The sequence below is a fragment of the Pogona vitticeps genome, chromosome 2 (assembly GCF_051106095.1).
Source record: "Pogona vitticeps strain Pit_001003342236 chromosome 2, PviZW2.1, whole genome shotgun sequence".
In the NCBI taxonomy this organism is placed as follows: domain Eukaryota; kingdom Metazoa; phylum Chordata; class Lepidosauria; order Squamata; family Agamidae; genus Pogona; species Pogona vitticeps.
This window is the reverse complement of record NC_135784.1, coordinates 91,309,777-91,328,689: the sequence shown is the minus strand read 5'-3', so window position 1 is coordinate 91,328,689 and position 18,913 is coordinate 91,309,777. Positions and strand designations below refer to the sequence as shown.

Below are 18,913 nucleotides of genomic sequence, written 5' to 3'. Positions count from 1 at the left end.
ATGACATCCTCAGCACCTAAGCGCATTCTCTCTCCTGTGCCCAGAATGATGATCATTTCAAAGGTCGACCCAGCGTATTGAATTATACTTGGAATTATACCTGAATTGTACTTGTAAACAGTAAGTTACAGTCTCTAGTAAATTACAGTTGTTAACAATCTCTCACTAGTAAGCCCAAGTCTGCCTGATTGACTCTGAAACAATATAAGTATCCAAAAACAGACTCATATATAACTTGTTATAAAAGCCAGACCTGGATGTGTTATTATTAACTGTGGCAAGCTCCCTTCAGATGCTACTTTAGGATTTTCTAGCTATCGCTGGGTGCTGAGGTGTAATTCAGAAAAAGCAAAACATAGTAAGCTAAATCTTTATTTCCTACCTGGGCACATCCTCTAAAACAGAGTTCATCAACCCCCAGTCCGCGGCCCAGTGCCAGTCTGTGGCCTGAGACAGACCAGGCTGCGGGGGCAGACCTCCCCCCCGCATGCATTCCCCTCCCCACAGCATGCTGGCGTGAGCGCTCACCCACCCCTTCACACATGCACCCGAGTGCCAGTGTGAAGAGGCAGGCGTGCAGGGGCACCTGCACATGTGTGAAGGGGTGGGGGAGCACTCATACCGGCGCTGCGGGCACACACATACTCCCCAACTGCTTCATGCATGCGCCCAAGGGTGCAAGCTTTGGGGGGTGCCCCACCTTCCTCAGAGGCTCAGCCGGTCCGTGGTCCCAAAAATGTTGGGGACCGCTGATCTAAAATACCTGTTTGCCCAAACAATAAAGTTGAACAATGCCATTCTTCTTTGGCCTCTAAAGAATAAACCCTATTTTTCCATCTCAAGACTATTGTAATGACGCCATAAAGTCTATTTAGTCTGCAGTGTATGTTGAAAATGAGCAACTAGTTTCCTCTACAATGATCCTTTTACTTTATGCCATAACTGTATTTTCTGAAAGGCTAAGGTCGAAGAGACCAAGATGAAATTAAAGGGTGTTTTCTTTCCCCTTGTCAAGCTTTTCAAACCATGAAATTCAAAGTTGAAACCAAAGTGCATGCATGATTAAGGAAATTCCTCCTCAGCTAATCCCATCTTTTATAAATGTACAAAAGCAAGTATATTTTGGCATCAGGTAAAATTCCCTTTTGCTGTAGGTACATTGCTGTAGGTCTATGCCTGTTTTTCTTTGCTACACAATATAGAACAGTGTTCATTTTATACACTGTCCCTCATTGGAAGATACTGAAGTTTTGTAAAAGTACAAACTGTTCAATGTTTGCATTGCCTTCCCCTGAAGTAAATTAGACTAAACTGACCTTATTTTTTGAATTATTACTTGGATTAGATCACTAATCCATGACATAAGTTTCATGAAGCAGAACAACCTTGATTTTGAAGAGAAACCTCTGTCATTATGGAAATAACTGTTCTGAGTCCAGTTGACACTATAGTATTTGTTTAAATGAGGTATCCAAACTATGCTTGACATTAAAAGTCACATGGTGGATCTCTTAGCATTGCAGCTTTTATCAAATCCATCTTTCCAGATGCGCTAACAATTTTATTATTTTATTGTTTTGTGTAGTTCTACATTTTATTTCCACCTACTAAAGTCAGAATTGGCAAGAAGGCAAAGGCCCATTCTCACACAGCAAATACACACTTCTGTTATTAGAATAAAAATGACATTCCAGAAAGGGGAGAGGCTCAACCTAGCTGAAACGTAGAGAATTGCACTGACATCTGCTGCTGAAGGAGATTGTTTGCTCTCACAATTAAACAAAATGGCTGCAGCTAAATATTTGGCTAGTTTGTTCTAATAAGTATGAAATGCAGTGTCTTCCCAGTGTTGGCTGTGTCTTCATGGCTCTAATTGCTGTTCGCACATTGTTCCAAGTGGTACAACATCTTAGCTTTTTACTTCTGGAGCGGAAGCAAATCTTGCTCTGTGGGCTTCCCAGAATCATCTTCTTGGCAAGCATGGGAAAAGAGAATACTGAATGAAGATAGCTTGGTGTTCTGATCCAGCAGGTCTCCTGTTGTATTTTTATTCATGTTTGATTTGTATGAACGGGATAGCTCCTGCAATGTTAATGACAGGAGAAAGATGAGAGATCAAAGGATAACAAGGCATGAAAGTTTTTTTTAATCATACATCCAAGTTTTGTTTTAATTAGAAATCATGGCTAAGATTCAACTAATCTAATGAGAAATTTTGCTCATGTTACAAGTACACGCTAAATGTAACCTTGGACCAAATTGCTCCTGGTTCACCTATAATTAGAAGGTTAGGGTTAGGATTAGATATCTTTGAGGGCCTCTGGTCTTGCACCTAGGTCAAAATATTGATGAGAACCTTATCTTGACAAAGACTTTATTTCCAGATGGGGTATCCTTCAATCAGGAGTCCAAGTAGTTTGCATGAACACACAAATGATATACTGCAGAATAAAGGTAGTCACTTTGCTATAAATTATACCTTTGAGACTCCCCCTTAATAGTGCAGAAAGTTTAATTTCAAATAAATAAAAGGACAAAGAGTTTCAGTTATTGCAAACCCTAGTGCCAAGACTTCAGTGTTTGGACCAATACTCTACTGGGGAAACAATCTCAATGGGTTCTGTCAGGGTTGAAAGTCTACTGGACTACAATCTGCTTTGCTAGTCTTGTGGAGTCAATAGCTTTTCACCTGTTTTTTGCCAGCCAAGTGAAATTAACTGTTTGCCTCGAAATAACCTCCAACAGGCATACAGTACACAGCTGTTCAAAACTCCATTTTATGATCACATCACACATTTCCAGGATTACAACTCATACACCCATTTTAACACTTTATTCATACAAATTTCAAACTTTGATCTTCGTGCCGATCTAACTCTTATATTATCTGGACACTGTTAAGGTTCTACGCAATATGCCAGCAAGTCTGGAAAACTCAACAGTGGCCAGAGTATTGGAAAAGATCAGTCTACATCCCAATCCCAAAAAAGGGCAGTGCCGAAGAATGCTCCAACTACTGTACTGTACAATTGCACTCATTTCACATGCTAGCAAGGTTACGATTAAAATCCTCCAAGGCAGGCTTCAGCAGTATATGGACCGAGAACTCCAAGAAGTACAAGCTGGGAGGGGCAAAGGAACTAGAGACCAAATTGCTAACATGCGCTGGATTATGGAGAAAGACAGAGAGGTCCAGAAAAACATCTACTTCTGCTTCATTGACTATGCAAAAGCCTTTGACTGTGTGGACCCACAGCAAACTACGGCAAGCTGTTAAAAGAAATGGGAGTGCCTAACCACCTTATCTATCTCCTGAGAAATCTATACAGTATGTGGGACAAGAAGCAACAGTTAGAACTGGATCTGGAACAGCTAATTGGTTCAAAATTGGGAAAGGAGAACAAGGGTGTATATTGTCCCCTGGCTTATTTAATTTATATGCAGAATACATGTGAGAGGCTGGACTGGAGGAATCCCAAACCCGAATTAAGATTGCCGGAAGAAATATCAATAATCTCAGATATGCAGACGATGCCACTAATGGCAGAAAGTGAGGAGGAATTAAAGAACCTCTTAAGGAGGGTGAAAGAGTAGGGCACAAAAAACGATCTGAACCTTAACATCAAAAAAACTAAGATCATGGCCACCGGTCCCATCACCTCATGGCAAATAGAAGGGGATGATATGGAGGCAGTGACAGATTTTACTTTCTTGGGCTCCATGATCACTACAGATGGTGACTGCAGCCACGAAATTAAAAGATGGCTGCTTCTTGAGAGGAAAGTGAGGACAAACCTAGATAGCATCTTAAAAAGCAGACATCACCTTGCCAACAAAAGTCCGCATAGTCAAAGCTATGGTTTTTCCTGTAGTGATGTATGGAAGCAAGAGCTGGAGCACAAAGAAAGCTGACCGCTGAAGAATTGATGCTTTTGAGTTGTGGTGCTGGAGGAGACTCTTGTGATCCCCTGGACTGCAAAAAGAACAAACCTATCCATTCTGAAGGAAATCAACCCTGAGTGCTCACTGGAAGGACAGATCCTGAAGCTGAGGCTCCAGTACTGTACTTTGGCCATCTCATGAGAAGAGAAGACTCCCTGGAAAAGACCCTGATGTTGGGAAAGCGTGAGGCCAAGAGAAGGGGACGACAGAGGATGAGACGGTTGGACAGTGTCATTGAAGCGATGAACATGAATTTGACCCAACTCCGGGAGGTAGTGGAAGACAGGAGGGTTTGGTGTGCTGTGGTCCATGGGGTTGGACATGACTAAACGACTAAACAACCACAACAATCATCTGGACAGAAGAAAAATGCTGATATCAGTGCACAATCAAGTGCATACAGGGGAACGGATGCTCCATCTAACAAGCTCTCTATTCTATAGAAGGGAACTGTTTGTAACAGCTATCTATTCCATAGAAGGGGAAGTGGTAACATGTTGTACAAGGGGAAATTGAGGCAAGATATTTACTGAAATATTTATTTATTTAACTTATATGCCATCCACTCTACCCAAAGGTCTCTGGGCGGCTTACAACAATTAAAATTCAATAAAAAATAAAATGATTAAAATAAAATTAAAATATCTTGCTTATAAAGCACAGAGGTGGAACTACACAGTCTTCACAATTACATGTGTCTCAGGAATAAACATGGTCAACAAGTTCTGCATGTCCCACCAAAATTTAATCTCTCAATCATGTACTGTACAAAAGACGCATGCTGTAGCATCATGACAATGGATCACCATGAATAAAATCAATCAAAACAATTTCTCCCCACCCCCCATATAATCCCCAACAGGGGCACCAATTCTTGTTACTCTCCCCGTCATTAATCATATGCACTTTCTTTCTGTAACAGGTTTCCTAAGAGTCATCCACTTCAGCTTTTTTTCCTGTTTTCTTTCTGTCTTTCCCCAGATCCGAGGGTACAAAGTGGTCTGAAGTCTACTGCAGCAAGAAGTATGACAAAATCCAGCAGTACCTGGAAGACAAATAGAATTGTGGCAACATGGGGCCATGTAGCACTTTTTCAAACACCTGGAATATAACCACTGAGGCTCAGGTATACACATGGTGCACATACAAAGTTTGGGGGTGTGATGCTGATCCTGAGAGTTAAACGGAATTAAAGGAATGTAGCAGTGATAGCGTCAGCTATAACACAAACATTCTGACCCTACGACAGGTAGCACCTACAGGATTGTGTTCTCATACACATATGCACGTAGTATTTGTTACATTTATATCCTGCCTTTCTTTCAGTGGGATCACGGCCGTCGTCCTCCCCATCCCACAACAACCCTGTGAGGTAGATTCAGCTGACACCATGTGACCAGCCCCCCCCCCCCCAAAGTTCAGTGGAAACCAGAGACTGAATCGCCGTGATCTGTGTAGCTGGGAAGACGCGGAGTTTCAGGCATTTGCTTTCTTCCGCTAGAGACCACTTCACCCTAATGTGGCAGGTTGACCAGAGTAAAATATCCGCCGTTACGACGCCAGAAGACAATCTTTTCACTACTACTGTACATGGCAACCCTACGCGCTTTTATTCGGAAGCTAAATACAGTAAATGCTTAGAAAAAAAGGACTTCCTAATGCCTGCCTTGACGCCTGCTGTCTGAACTTCCTATACAGTATCCTCAATTCCAAGTCTCCCTATCAGGGTCGCTCGCCGTCATCCCCATCCCAACCCCCCCCCCCGCCGCCGCCGCCGCCGCCGTCGTTATGCGCGGACTTCAAACGCTCGCTAACTTCCTCCCCCTCCTCTTGGCAGGAAGTATCCTCTGGTCTCGGAGAGACAACTCCTGGGACCAATCCATTCTATGACCGGCAGCGAGATCTCCACCTCCTGCCCAACGGAAGCCAATGGCGGCTCGGAGCCGGGACTTCCGCTTGGAGGGGGCGGCGCGAGCAGGGTTTGTGTGTGTGAGTGAGAGAAAGACAGTGAAAGAGGCAGGCAGGCAAGCGAGCGCCTTTGCCCGGCGAGGAAGGGGGAGGGGGGGACGGACGGTCTCCCCGGCCTGGCGTCCTCTGTCCCGCAGAGGGGCGGCAGGTAGCGTCCTCCGGGCGACCTGGGCGGAAGGGGCCGGCAGCCGGGCACAGGGGCACGTACCGGGCTGCCGGCTCCGGAGGCGTTCGTTGAGCGGAGAAACGCAAAGGGGAGACCCTCGTCGGCCGGGTGGTCGTTTGTCGCGGGGAAGAGGGGGAGGGGGGGGTCCCGAGGGAGGAGTTGCTCAGAGGCCGTCAGGGGAGCAGTTGGCGCGGCGGGCGGGGGCGCGAGAGAGAGCCGCGAGCCGGTCGTGGGGCCGGGGGGGGGCAAGAAGAGGGATACGTTCCCTTCACCAACCGACCGGTTGGCCGCCTCTCTGACTCCTCAGGCGGGCGGGCGGGCAGGAGTTTTGTCGGGGTGGTGGGGCCCCGCTGGGGCCGGTCAGGGGGTGACGCGGGGGGGGGGCAGGCGCCGAGAGTGAGGAAAGAGAAAGTGAGTTTTCAAAAGAGCGCGGGGGGAGACACACACAGAGAGAAGAAGAAGAAGAGCTGAGGCGAGGGAGCCGTTGCCTTGAGCCGGGGGAGGGGGGTGGGGGTGAGGACACGCCGACGACGTGAGAATTAAGGAAGGGGGCCTGGACATGCCGCGAGAAGGGTGGCGGTCGTGAGGCGGCGGCGGGAGGGCTGCCCGGAGGGGGGGGGAGACGACGCGGGAGAGTGGCTGCTTGACGGGGCTGCTCGGCTGCCGGAGGCGCCCTTCCTCAGGCTGGTGGGGCTGTACGAAGTCGGAGAGGCCGAGAGGAAAGGAGAGGCTTCGTCCAACCGTGCCTTTGGGAAGCGGGGAAGCGGATCCCGGCGAAGTTGTTGGGAGGGCGGCGGCGGCGGCGTTAGTGCTGCCTCTTTGGCCTCCTGTCTCCCCGGGACTGGCGGGAGACTGAGATGAATGGTTTCAGCACGGAGGAAGACAGCCGGGATGGGGCCCCTTCCGCCCCTTTTTACGGACAGAGCTGCTGTCTCATCGACGACGGGGACCGGTGCGTCCGCCCGGCTGGCAACGCCTCCTTTAGCAAGAGGATCCAGAAAAGTATATCTCAGAAAAAGCTGAAGCTGGATATTGACAAAAGTGTGAGTACTGTTGCAGCAAGGATCTTGCCTTGCATGAGCTGTGCTCCCTCTACCTGTCATTGTGGACCCTTTCCTGGAAATAATTTGTGGCTCCCATGTTAACTTTCTGCTGGAGGTTTGTGAATCACAGAATCAAAAGTTTTAGGGCAGTTGCTGTATCAAGAGGCTGGAGCTGGGGATGAACATTGCTTAATGGTTGCTGAGCTCCGTTGTTGTCTGCATAATTGTTAGAAATAACCTCAAAGGGGCTATAAGCTGAAAAGTGTATCACTTCTGCAGTATTTTGTTATAGCTTATGTTTTAAGCACAGAAACCAATGTATGTAGAGATGTTCTTTTTGTTAAGAGAGTGACTCTAAACAGCAAGTGTGGTGTGTGAGAAGTAACTATATTTTGGGGGGTCTGGATTCCCTTATATGAGAGTTACTGTATGTCGATATCAGTTTTCACTCTTTATAAAGATATTCCTAAATACATTCTGACAATAGATGGGAAAAGAGAACACAATCGATTTCAAGGTTCTAATGATTACATATACAGCCCTAAACAGTTTAGGACATCAATACCTGTCAGAGCACCTTCTTCCATCTAGTTCTGCCCATGTCACTCGTTCTCGCCAGACTGGGTGGCTGAGGGGCTTAACTCCGAGAGGGACCCAGAAGGAAGAAAACTAGAAACCAGGCCTTTTCGGCGGTGGCCCCTTTCGGCGGTGGCCCCTTGCCTTTGGAACATCATCGCCTCTAAGATCCACCTGGCTCCCTTGCTGGGAGTTTTTAAGAGTAAACTGAAGACCTGGCTCTTCAGGCGGGACTTCCCTCCTGCCACTGCTTAATTTTTCATCTGGTTTTTGGCTTGTTTTAGTCTTTTTATTGATGATTTTAATTTTATTGCCTTTTTTGAACTGTAAACCACCCAGAGTAGATTTGTCTAGATGGGCGGTATAAAAGCCAAGCAAACAAACGAATAGAAATGCTGTTTTGTACAATGACAGATAGAATGACAGAATGTTTCACAATATACATAGTATGCAGTGGGTTAGGAGAATAATATGTTGGAGATCAAGAGAATAAGTAATTTTGGAAGGGTCTTTGAAATAAGAGAAGTTGTACCCAGCTCACAGCTCATAAAGGTAAGGGTGGAAGGCCTACAAAGCCATGTAAACATATAAACACAAGCATTGTTTGTCCCTTGCATCCTAATAGACAGAGAGAACATCCAGTGCCTAAACAAAGCTCATCCAATTATGTGTATGTGCCAGTATTAATAGAAAACGCTTGTGTGTGTATGTATTTGTAATTGCATGATGAATGTGTATCAGTAGAGTTCAGATTATTATATTGAAGTGATTCATTTAGCAACTCATATCTCCAACTCGGAACTGCAGTCAGGCAGTCTTGCAAAGTTTGATAGTTGCAGGAGTGTTTTCTTCTTGGCTAATATTATGAGGATTTAAGTGTTGCCAGCCAATTAGGGCTAACATTAAGCAACATCTGTCATCTAAACTGGAGCATCAATATTTGTGGCGTTAAAATTTGGTTACATTTGGTATGAGGTTAAATTATGATTTTTCTGACTGAAACTAAGCTTTTCATGTAAGTCAGAACTGTTATACCTTAAACTTGGTGGTGGGCAGAAGGTAGAAAAAATATTTGGGTACACAAAAAAGTAAATTCTGCAAACATTTTCCAGTTCTCAATCCCAACTTGTTAGATCCATTGAATGAATGATACTTTTGTAAGTATTGAATCACTCTCCACTCTCAAGCCTTACCCAGAGCACAGTTTGCTGTCCTCTGAAGATGCCGGCCACAGAGACTGGCGAAACGTTAGGAAGAACCACCTTCAGAACACGGCCAAGAAGCCCAAAAAATCCACAACAACCAACTATTGAATCATCGTCAGTTGGTTGACTAAATGGGCAGGGTACAAATTCAATAAATAAATAAATCATCTTAGATCTGCAAAGCTGGAAGGGGCCTTGACATTGAGTCCAGCTCTTGTCAGAAAGACACAGTAGGGAACTGAATTCCCAACCAGATGCCTAAACCACTGAGCTATCCAGCATTCTTGCCTAGTTCCAACTGATTCAGTGGGGTTACTCTAGTTGTAGCTGTCAGTTGAATGTGGAAGCTTGAATTATAGCCAAAGGAGCATTATTAATCTTCTAAATACATAGAAGAGTCCAGTGCTGCTTAATGTGTCATATACTTTTTTTGGACTAGAGCTCAATTCTTTAGATGTTTATAGGATTATTATGGTTACTGTAGTGCCTTATTGTGTTTTATTTTGCCACCTGTTCATCCATAATACAAACATGCATGGAATATATAGTCTCTTAGTCACTGTGGTGTCAGGGTCATCAATTAAAAAAATTAAGGGAGTGGGGAGTACCGAATGATATTGGCATTAGTTCTTTCCAATAGGTCCATGGCCTTTTAGCTTCTTGTAGAGTGCTTCTGAGTAACTATAGAAGGGAGAATGTTTCCTTTCATTTGAGAGAAATACTTTCAGCTGCTCCACAAGCAGTTTCATTGTAAGCAACAGCTTCAATTCCCTAAACCCCTGCTTATTTTCATCTGGAAATTTACACCTGAATATGTTCCCTATGAAAAAAAATCCTAAGCCTGCACTGATTAAATTTTGCAAGTGTCCACTTTTTATCTTTCACTGTATCCCTCTGCTGTATTGTGACTCTTGTGCCTTTTTAATTCTTAGGTGAGACACCTGTATATATGTGACTTCCACAAAAACTTTATTCAAAGTGTTCGAAACAAAAGGAAAAGGAAGACCAGTGATGATGGGGGAGACTCTCCAGAGCATGATACAGATGTCCCAGAGGTACTTAAAATTATGTGGTGGAAGTTGTTGCTGCTATTCAGTCCTAGTTACATTTCTATTCATCTTGATCCATCTTTGTTTGTAGACCCAAATACAGCATAGTAAGTACACGGCTGAAGGCTGTGTCATATCTTTTAGAACCCCTTCCCTATCAGTGGCTTCTATTAATCAGGGTGTTGTTTTTATAATGGACTGTAAGCATCATAAAAACATTGTAGAAGAATGTTACTGAAGATAGAATTCTGACAGAGTACACACAACTGATCTGTTGGTTCACCCATATGTTGGCCACAATCCAAAGAGCCACATAAAACTGGTATATTTTTTTCTGTTGATAATAGCATCTTTAAAAGTTCTCTCCAGCCTGCTTTTTTTATGCTAGACTGCTACCTGTTTACCTAGACTCTTTAGATAGAATTTGCTTTAAAACTGGCTTTTCTTTTTGTAAGATTCTTCTTCAGATATATACGGTGTTTTAAAAACTACTGTATTCCTTATTTTCATTAATTATGCCATCCTTTGTAGGTTGACTTGTTCCAACTTCAGGTAAACACGCTACGCCGTTACAAAAGGCATTACAAATTGCAAACCAGACCTGGCCTCAATAAAGCTCAGCTGGCAGAAGTAAGTTGATTAATGGACTTCTGTGTTTTCATCATATGAAATGTACTTTCTGTACCAGCAAATTTGAAGAGACACTTGTTAGCAGGCCAACGCAAAGAGGAAGTTCCGAAACCAACAAAATCAGGGAGCTGGATAGGGGACAGATTGTATTTGTCTTCAGTGTGGGAGGTGTGGAAGGGATTGTCACTCTCGAATTGGCCTTCTCAGCCACACTAGACGTTGTTCCAAGACCTCTACTCAGAGTACATTACCATAGTGTCTCAAGACTGAAGGATGCCTACAAAATCTACCAGCAAACATGTTTGCTTGACTTAATGCTTATTTGCAATTCTTAACTAGGTTCATTTAGTAACACTTAAGGAAGCATTAGATAAGTAGAATTGGAAGGGACCACATGATTCATCTAGCCAGACCCCTGCCATTATAGAAAATCCACAGCAAAAGTGTCAATGACAGATGGCCATCCAATCATTGCTTTAAAACAGGGGTGTCCAACCTTTCACCTTCCCTGGGCCACATTAGAAGATGAAAATTTGGTTTGGGCTGCACATAAATTTGGTTTGGGCCACATGGTGGGGCAGCCCTAGCCATCCTCCATAGCCCTGCTCCAAGCGTGCTTACCGGCAGCTATGATCTCAGACAGCAAAGGCTGCCAGCTTCAACTCTGGCGGCTTTATGGGGCCGGGAGGGGGTCCACCTATTGACAGGGACGGCGCAATGCAGTCACGCAGGCCCCCTTCTCCCCTCCCCTCCCACTCCTTCCTTCCCTCTCCCCCCCCCCCCACCGTTGTGACGTGCCCCAGCTGCATTCCGGTCGCAAGCGTCGGCAGTGTAACTTGAAACTTTGGAATTTCTTTAAAAATAAAAAATTGCACTGGGCTGCATTACGAGCTGACCTGGGCCACATGCAGCCCTTGGGCCGCAGGTTGGACAAGCCTGCTTTAAAACCTCCCACAACAGAAAGTCTATCACTTTCTAAGGAAGTATGCTCCACTGTCAAATAGTCCTTACTGTCAGGGAGTTCTTCTAATTTTTAGACAAAAGGTAATATATTTTCAGCATGTTATCACTGCTTCCAACTTTTAATTATTTTTCACATCAGAAAAAAATCTTTCATTCCCCAGTCATTTAGTTTATAAACGACAATAAGCAAATAAATGTCTATACGCATTATAAATCACTTTTTATTCATTTTATACCCTACTTCTCTCCCAACAAAGGGACTCAAAGCTTAACAAGATTTAAACAAACTAATGAACAGCTAAAAATAAAATAAATTCAATAATACAATAAGTCATGCCAAACAAATCTTATTGCCTTTGATAAAGTGACTAAATTAATGGACCAAGGAGAAAACACAGTAGATATACAGTGGTGCCTTGACCTACGAACATCCCGACTTACAACCATTTCGAGTTACGAGCAGGTCCAGCTGCAAGATTTTGCTTCTACTTACGTCTGGAGCGTCAAGTTACAACCAGAAAAAAGGCAGGAAATTCAAATTGCTAACCATTGGCAGGCGAAGAGGCTGCTTCTTTGTAGAGAAGCCTCTAGAGGCTGCACTCTTTTGCCCCAATGGTTAGAATGAGTGTGATCAGAGGAGGCTTTGGACTGCTTGGTAAGGTGAGGTGCTGCTTTCTGCTTTTTGAAAACTGTTCTGGGTGGGTATTGCAGTATGGTTTTTGGCTGGGTGATGGGATTATGTTTTTATGCTGTGGTCTTGCGGGGTTTTTAGTGTTTTTTTCCCCCTTTTCCGATGGGTCTTGGGTGGTTTGTTCGCTTTTTGTTTTGTTTTTCCCATTTTTGATGGGTGTTGGGTTCATTTGCTTTTGGGTTCTCCCCCCCATTTTCGATGGGTCTTGCACAGTTTGCTTGCATTTTGCTTTCCTTTTTTGCATTTCTGATGGGTCTTGCATGGTTTGCTTGCTTTTTGCTTTACTTTTTTGCATTTCCAATGGGTCTTGCACGGTTTGCTTGCTTTTTGCTTTGCTTTTTTGTATTTCCAATGGGTCTTTCACGGTTTGCTTGCTTTTTGCTTTGCTTTGCTTTGGGTTTTTTTTTTTTTTTGTACTTCTGATGGTTTATCTAAGGCCATCTTAGATCTTATTCATTGCAGATATAAGGTATGAACTGAAGACTTGTGTAAGCATTGATACTTGATTACTGTGCCTCTTCATACACTACATCCTAGCTCCTTATAAGCAGAACTTTGCTCACAAAATACGGGATCTGGTGGTAAAGGTATTAAAACACATCTGATTTGTATATGCAGCCCCCATTTTGAAACTTACTTTTAATAAAGGAGTCTGGCATGCAGATCTGATCAGGATTTCTGCAACTTTTATGTATATTCTACATCACCCATAGCTCTGTAATACCCAGCATGATTAAGACATATAGAGAGTTGAAAACTAGCAGCTTATGTTTGTGATTTTCCAAACGAGCATGTATTGCTATGTAGCCAGTTGAGAGTAGGCATATTTTTCTTTTTTACTTTGTCCATCTCTTTATTATGCAGCTACAGATACAGATTAAAACAGAATAACATGAAACAAAGTGATTATTTTAAAACAATTAACTGGTTATGTCTTGAGTGCATACTTGTGAAATTGTTTAGAAAAAGTATAGCCTCTCCACAAGGACCCAAATACATGCCATGCACCCCCATTAAAAAAATACTGAGAAAGGACCTTTGTGATCTCCAGGGGAACATGGGAAGCAATTTTGCTGTGTTTGGCGGGATCATTGCCCCTGCCGCCACAGAAGAGAAATGAAAAATTGGCCCCTAGAGGATGTGAAGGGGCTTCTTTCATTACAAAGCAACTTCTAAAAGAAAACTATTTTGAAGGTGGACAGGAAGCAAGTAGTATATCCCTTTAAAATACAGGGGCTCATGATGCATGTGTGCATACATAACCCTTAGACATCTGGAAATTATCCATGCCTGCTTTATATTGTTAAAATATAACCAGCATAAGGGTTAGCAGATCTCTTCATTTAGAATCTTTGGAGAACTATTAGTGGCTTGTTATTAGTGTTCCATTAAATATTTATATGAAAAAAATCTACAGGCATACTCATTATGCAGTAAAACATGGGGAGCCAGTTGTGAAAGGATCATAGACAATGTACTAGCCCTGTATTTTAAGGTTTCCTGATCTCTTTTGTCATTTCAGACTGTCAGCCGCCATTTCAGAAATATCCCAGTGAATGAGAAAGAGACCCTTGCATACTTCATCTACATGGTAAAGAGTAATAAGAGTAGACTAGATCATAAGTCAGAAAGCAGTAAACTGGAATGAAGATTAGGCAAGCTTTGGACACAAGCAAGTATGATATTAAAGGTGCATTATAAGTATTTTTCTAAACATTAAAAGGCTTTTTTGTAAATTAAAGTGTACATTAGAAAATAATATAGAAAACCTTGGTCCAGAATATATGATTCTAGAACGTATGGGAAGACTTCTGCATTTTCAAAGCCTAATAATTAACTGAGGGGAGAGAGATCCCAGGAAAAATCAAAATATCAACAACAGAGTATTAAACAAAGTCTTGTATGATATAAACCTTACATGGGATGAGTTTGCTATCTTGAACTGGATCATATTATCTGGAGGCTTAGCCCTGGAATTTGGAAACAAAACATCTTAATCAGTAAATGTGATATTACTTTTCTCATGTTTTCATGGATGTTGGCGGTTTCTAAAACTACCCTTTCTGTATGTTCCATGGCCAGCTGGGAAGAGACAAGTCTTGGTTGGCAAATATTAAAATTAGCCAGCCATGCTGAGTTGCTAATCTGTTAGAACATTTGTGTCATTCATAATACAAAATGTTGAACTGTTAAGTATTTCAGTTCTTCAGAAACAGTTTTGTTGAATGGAGAGCCGCTATGATTTTAATATGTTGTCTGCTCTTCTGGAGTTTGAGATTTATGTTTTGAGTGTCTTCACAATGATGCTCAAAATGGGTTAATTTATTTTGCTGTGGGTTTTAATCCATATGCAAACTACCAGATTAAGTTTATAACTGGATATTGTTAGGAAGCCATTTCATCATAAACTCAATCTTATTAAAGCATAAAAAATAGGTAACCCTTCACTTTAATGGCCTGTGTGATCCTCTGAGACTTGAATGCATGCTACATAGAATAGCAGTGATGGTAACATTTTTCCTAAATGTGAGTTGGTTTTAGCAATGATGTGTATGAATTTAATTTCAGCGGTGAGAATTGATGCCGCCTATTTGCCTGTCCTAACTGAATTGTGTCATAACAAATCACGTAAAGTTTCTCTTGTCTAAATTTCTTGCAACTGTTCATGCCATCCCAATTCAGAATTCAGTGTGCACTGCAGTTTACACGCATACAATTTTCCCATACTGTTCTGTGTTAGAGGCACCATCTGACATAGCCTCCAACCTGTGGCCAATAAGCCTTTTTGATCTGTCAAGTGCTTACTCCTTGCTTCTAATTCCAGATTTTTTTTGCCCCAGGCAAATTTCATAAGCAGATTTGTGAGAAAGCCATTTGAGCTGTTCTCTGCAAAGTAAGCCACAAAAGAAGACTTGATCCAAAGGACAGAAGAATTGTGTTACTATTTCTGTTATTTCAGATTTTATTCATGGTAAATCTTGAAACAGTGCCATCTCATTTATCAACTTTGGTTTTTTTTAAATTGTGGTCCTAAGCACTTGGCCTTGCATACTGATGAGGTGGTAGATAAAGAAATAGTTTAAGGTAAGATGCCAAGAGTTTGCTCTGAGGATGATTTCTCAAATGAGAAAATTACAGGAAGGCATTCAAGTGTCACAGGTATTGTTACACAACTAAATAGTCCTTTGGTGAATGACCAAAGGGAAGGAACCTGCCTAATTTAGTACTTCATATATTTGCTGTGAAAAGATATAAGGAAGTAGCCACTCATTTTTAAAATCTTAGTTCTGACAAGGTATGTGAAAACCTGCACTTTATTTCAAAGAGTATGAAGTGATTTCACATACAACAATGTACATTTGTTTCTGTTGGGAACAGATGTGTAAGAAACACCAAGTGTGTGTATCACCAATGCATAGTTTCCCAGTTAATTAAACATTAAGAGTGGACATTTTTTGGAAGACTCATCAGAGAATATGTAAATTTAGTACATCATACTTCAGCAGACGTATAGATATGTAAGTAGAAACAGTGCTGAAATACCTCAGATCTCTACTTTGCATTTTGAATTTCACAAGAGTTGTTCTACTTCCCTGTGCATTGAAATAATGAATTAAACTAGCCATAAGATCAGTTAAATAACCTTTAAAATTGAGGGCTTAATAAAATAGTATTTTATTATTTGTAAGTTCATATTGTATAGCTTGGTGACCATGGCAAAATTCTTCTAATTCAAGCACCATATGCCTCACTTCTAGACCAAAAATTTAAACCATTTAGTGTTATAGAGTTAGGGCTTATTTTTATAAAGCAAATAACTGCAGAGTTTCAGAATGACTGTAAAATCAAATGCAGTGGCAGGTGCTCTATCTACAGAAGCTGCTTTAAAAATCAGCTAAAGAAATTTCTCAAATTAATTGGTGAAAAAGTTGGTATACCATATATCGGCAAATTAATATCTTCAAGATGAAGAGATTGCAAAATCTCACCATCAGATCTGAGGAACAGTGGATGTTCTGATCCTTGAGTCCTGTTGCCTTTTATAGACATCTGTACATGCCTTATTCCCAGCTAGAACAAGTGTTGATCTAATGTCTTGGCAGCAGGGTGGATTTGATTTAAATCAATTTGATTTTTTAAAAATTATTTTTATCCACCCTGCTTGGCAGCCAGAATTAGCCACTTTCATGACTTATTGTGCTAGAAACAAATCCTGTTAACAGCAATATCTATATTCAGGGAGAAGTCTGTGGTTCTCAAACATCTTGTTTTAAATCACTGAGAATGCCATATTGCAGTTGTTTAGTAAAATGGCAGATTATTCTGTATGCCGTTTAAGGAAACTTTTCAGTTCCTTGTGGTTTTAATAAAACCTTCATCAGCATTTTTGAGCTTCAAATGGTATAAATTCTTAAGCAATGGCTAAAATTAATAGAATACATGAGAACATGGTCACATTGACATGTTCGTAAATACAAACTGGTGGACTGTATTTTATTGTCATTGTTGTCAAATATATGTGGGGTTAAAGCTACTCAACAGTGATCCTCAGTCCAGAGAGTAAATGTTTCCACACATAGGGCTTCGTAGTGAAATATCATATTGCTAACCATATTTATTTTGAACAGAACTTTCTCCAAACAAAAAGATCTGTTTGAAGCCTCTAAACTCATTTAAAAACCCACTTTAATTCTAGAAGAAGGGCCATAATTGTTTTAATGGCTTTGCATCAGAGCCGAAGACCTTACTGTGGCACATCTTCTATAATGAGGTTAACTTCATCAAAGATGGTGGTGGTCCTCAGTGTGTTAGTTGTTATACTTGTAGTGGTAGCACCAGCACATTAATTTTCATTTATCCCTTAAATTGAATGAAGGAAAGAGCAAAGGGAAGGGGGAATGTGCAATCAAGATCACAGGAATGGGATGACACATCTATGAATATGTAAAGCAGTCAGACCCAAATGAGAAGAGGTCTCACCCATTTCAGCTTACAGTGGGTTTCTGCAATGTAAATATTACATATCAAACTTACATGTTAAAATTTCAACATTTGTCTTACAAGACAGTGTCATCAGTTAAGATTCAAAAGGGGACAGTTGTGAAGTTTTGCAGAACACTTGAGTCTTGGAGTTGGAGTACTAAACCAAATACTGTAGTTTGCTTCCTGTCACCTGAAAAAATTGTCAGTAAAAATAGTGTGAGTAGTCCTGTAGATCATCTTAAAGCCTATTGCCCATGGCAAGATTATTTTTCAGATTTTGAAATCAGAATAAAAGCAGCAATGAGCAAGGTATAGCTCAGAAAGGTAGCTGTTGGTGACTTGTGTGAAAGAAGACTTAATAAACAGTGTTCTTAATTTAATAATAGATTAGCCAAATGCAAATACATGGGGAAGAAGGGGAGATTGGGAACCTTGCACTTTACCTTGTGTTGATAAATTGTAATGTAAATTAAATAAAAACTCTTGATATGATTGAGAAGAAAACATCTTGGTAAAGGTGTTTGCCTTAGAAAGCAATCTTATGTTCAGTGCACTAGTCAATTCACTCTACACATTGAAGCAAGAGATTGGCAAATCTTCAGAAAAGAAGTATTTATGCTAAGAGAATTGATTAAATGGCCCTAATACAAGAAAGCAGAATTCTTACGCAGTTAATACCCAACATGCTCTACTGTGATTCTACATGTGTGTATAGATTTTTAAAATGTGATCATTAATGGTGCAGGGTAATTCTTGCTCTTCTGTGGAATTTACCTATTCTCAATTATTTTCAGTTCCTTAATTAGGTATTAAATTATATATATGTTTGTGGAGGGAAATGGGCTTATGCCTTAAACTCAGATTTTCAATGAAACAAGACTTATGAATTATTTAGCAATAGGTTTTTCTGGAGTTAATTTTTACCTCTCTCAGCCATAGGCTTATGGAGCTTGCCTTTTTTAAAATTATGTTGCCTTCATCCCTCCTGTCTTGTCCTGCTGCACGCTAGAAAAAGAGAAACACGTATTGGCTAATGTGTTTTTATCCCCCTTTGAGGCTTACTGGAAGAAAGATTCCTTTTGCCTTCATTCAGTCTGGTGGATCTTTATGTGTTGTATTGATCTTTATGCCAAATGTTTTGGATAAACTTGTATTTTTAATTGTGAATTATAATTGTGTACTCGCAAAGCAATCTATTAACTTATAGTAAAACCATACAGTTCTTTTCTCTGAGGTGTGTAGTGCATTCTTCCTTCCACTGTGTGTAAGACTTAAAACTGTACTGTTGCATAAAGATGTAAATGGCTGAGATTCATTTCTAATAAATGATCCGTTGAACAACCAGATGCTTGTTTCTTTGTCATGTCTTGTAATTGTACAAGGAATCCAAATTTAATAAGCATAAGAAAGATAGCGGCACAGGTAATATGTCATATGTTTGAGGAGGGAAGACCTATTTTGCCAACGTGGCAGAATGGGCAAAACTAGCCTCAAACCCTGTTTTAAGCAGTTTCAGACTTTCTGTTATCAATACAAGTTCCCTTTACGTATATTTCAAAGTAGATTTTAGATTTTGTTTCATGCTGTTGAATCACTTTCAAGTTAGGGCAACCCTAATAAGGTTTTTGAGGTCTTGAATCACTCCTTGAATCACTTTCAAGGAGTGATTTATCATTGTCCAATTCCAATGAGTTTCT

The 18,913-nt window shown here is 41.2% G+C and overlaps 1 protein-coding gene and 1 long non-coding RNA gene across 3 annotated transcripts; one reads left to right on the top strand and one right to left on the bottom strand.

Moving 5' to 3' along the window:
- Positions 1-4,665: 4,665 nt before the first annotated feature.
- On the bottom strand, positions 4,666-5,716 carry LOC144586801 (uncharacterized). The gene is made up of 2 exons (XR_013541830.1): positions 5,605-5,716; positions 4,666-4,987 (listed from the first exon to the last, which is right to left on the bottom strand). It is a non-coding gene; the product is annotated as an uncharacterized LOC144586801 (long non-coding RNA).
- Positions 5,717-6,832: 1,116 nt separating this feature from the next.
- On the top strand, positions 6,833-18,560 carry SAP30L (SAP30 like). Of its 2 annotated transcripts, XM_020796944.3 has the most exons (5): positions 6,833-7,119; positions 9,833-9,955; positions 10,481-10,579; positions 13,756-13,923; positions 15,074-16,619. In XM_020796944.3, exons 1-4 carry the CDS (start codon positions 6,934-6,936, stop codon positions 13,879-13,881), a joined length of 534 nt encoding a protein of 177 aa, XP_020652603.1. In that variant the 5' UTR covers positions 6,833-6,933; the 3' UTR covers positions 13,882-13,923; positions 15,074-16,619. The 2 variants fall into 2 exon arrangements, with proteins under 2 accessions (XP_020652603.1, XP_020652602.1); XM_020796943.3 differs by having other exon boundaries at positions 13,756-18,560.
- Positions 18,561-18,913: the final 353 nt, after the last annotated feature.

Excerpts from the sequence above, each read along its gene's own strand:
- SAP30L (XM_020796943.3), top strand. The coding sequence starts at position 6,934 with ATGAATGGTTTCAGCACGGAGGAAGACAGCCGGGATGGGGCCCCTTCC. Across the intron at positions 7,120-9,832 it reads AGCTGGATATTGACAAAAGT|GTGAGACACCTGTATATATG; the intron begins GTGAGTACTGTT and ends TTTAATTCTTAG. Across the intron at positions 9,956-10,480 it reads ATGATACAGATGTCCCAGAG|GTTGACTTGTTCCAACTTCA; the intron begins GTACTTAAAATT and ends CATCCTTTGTAG.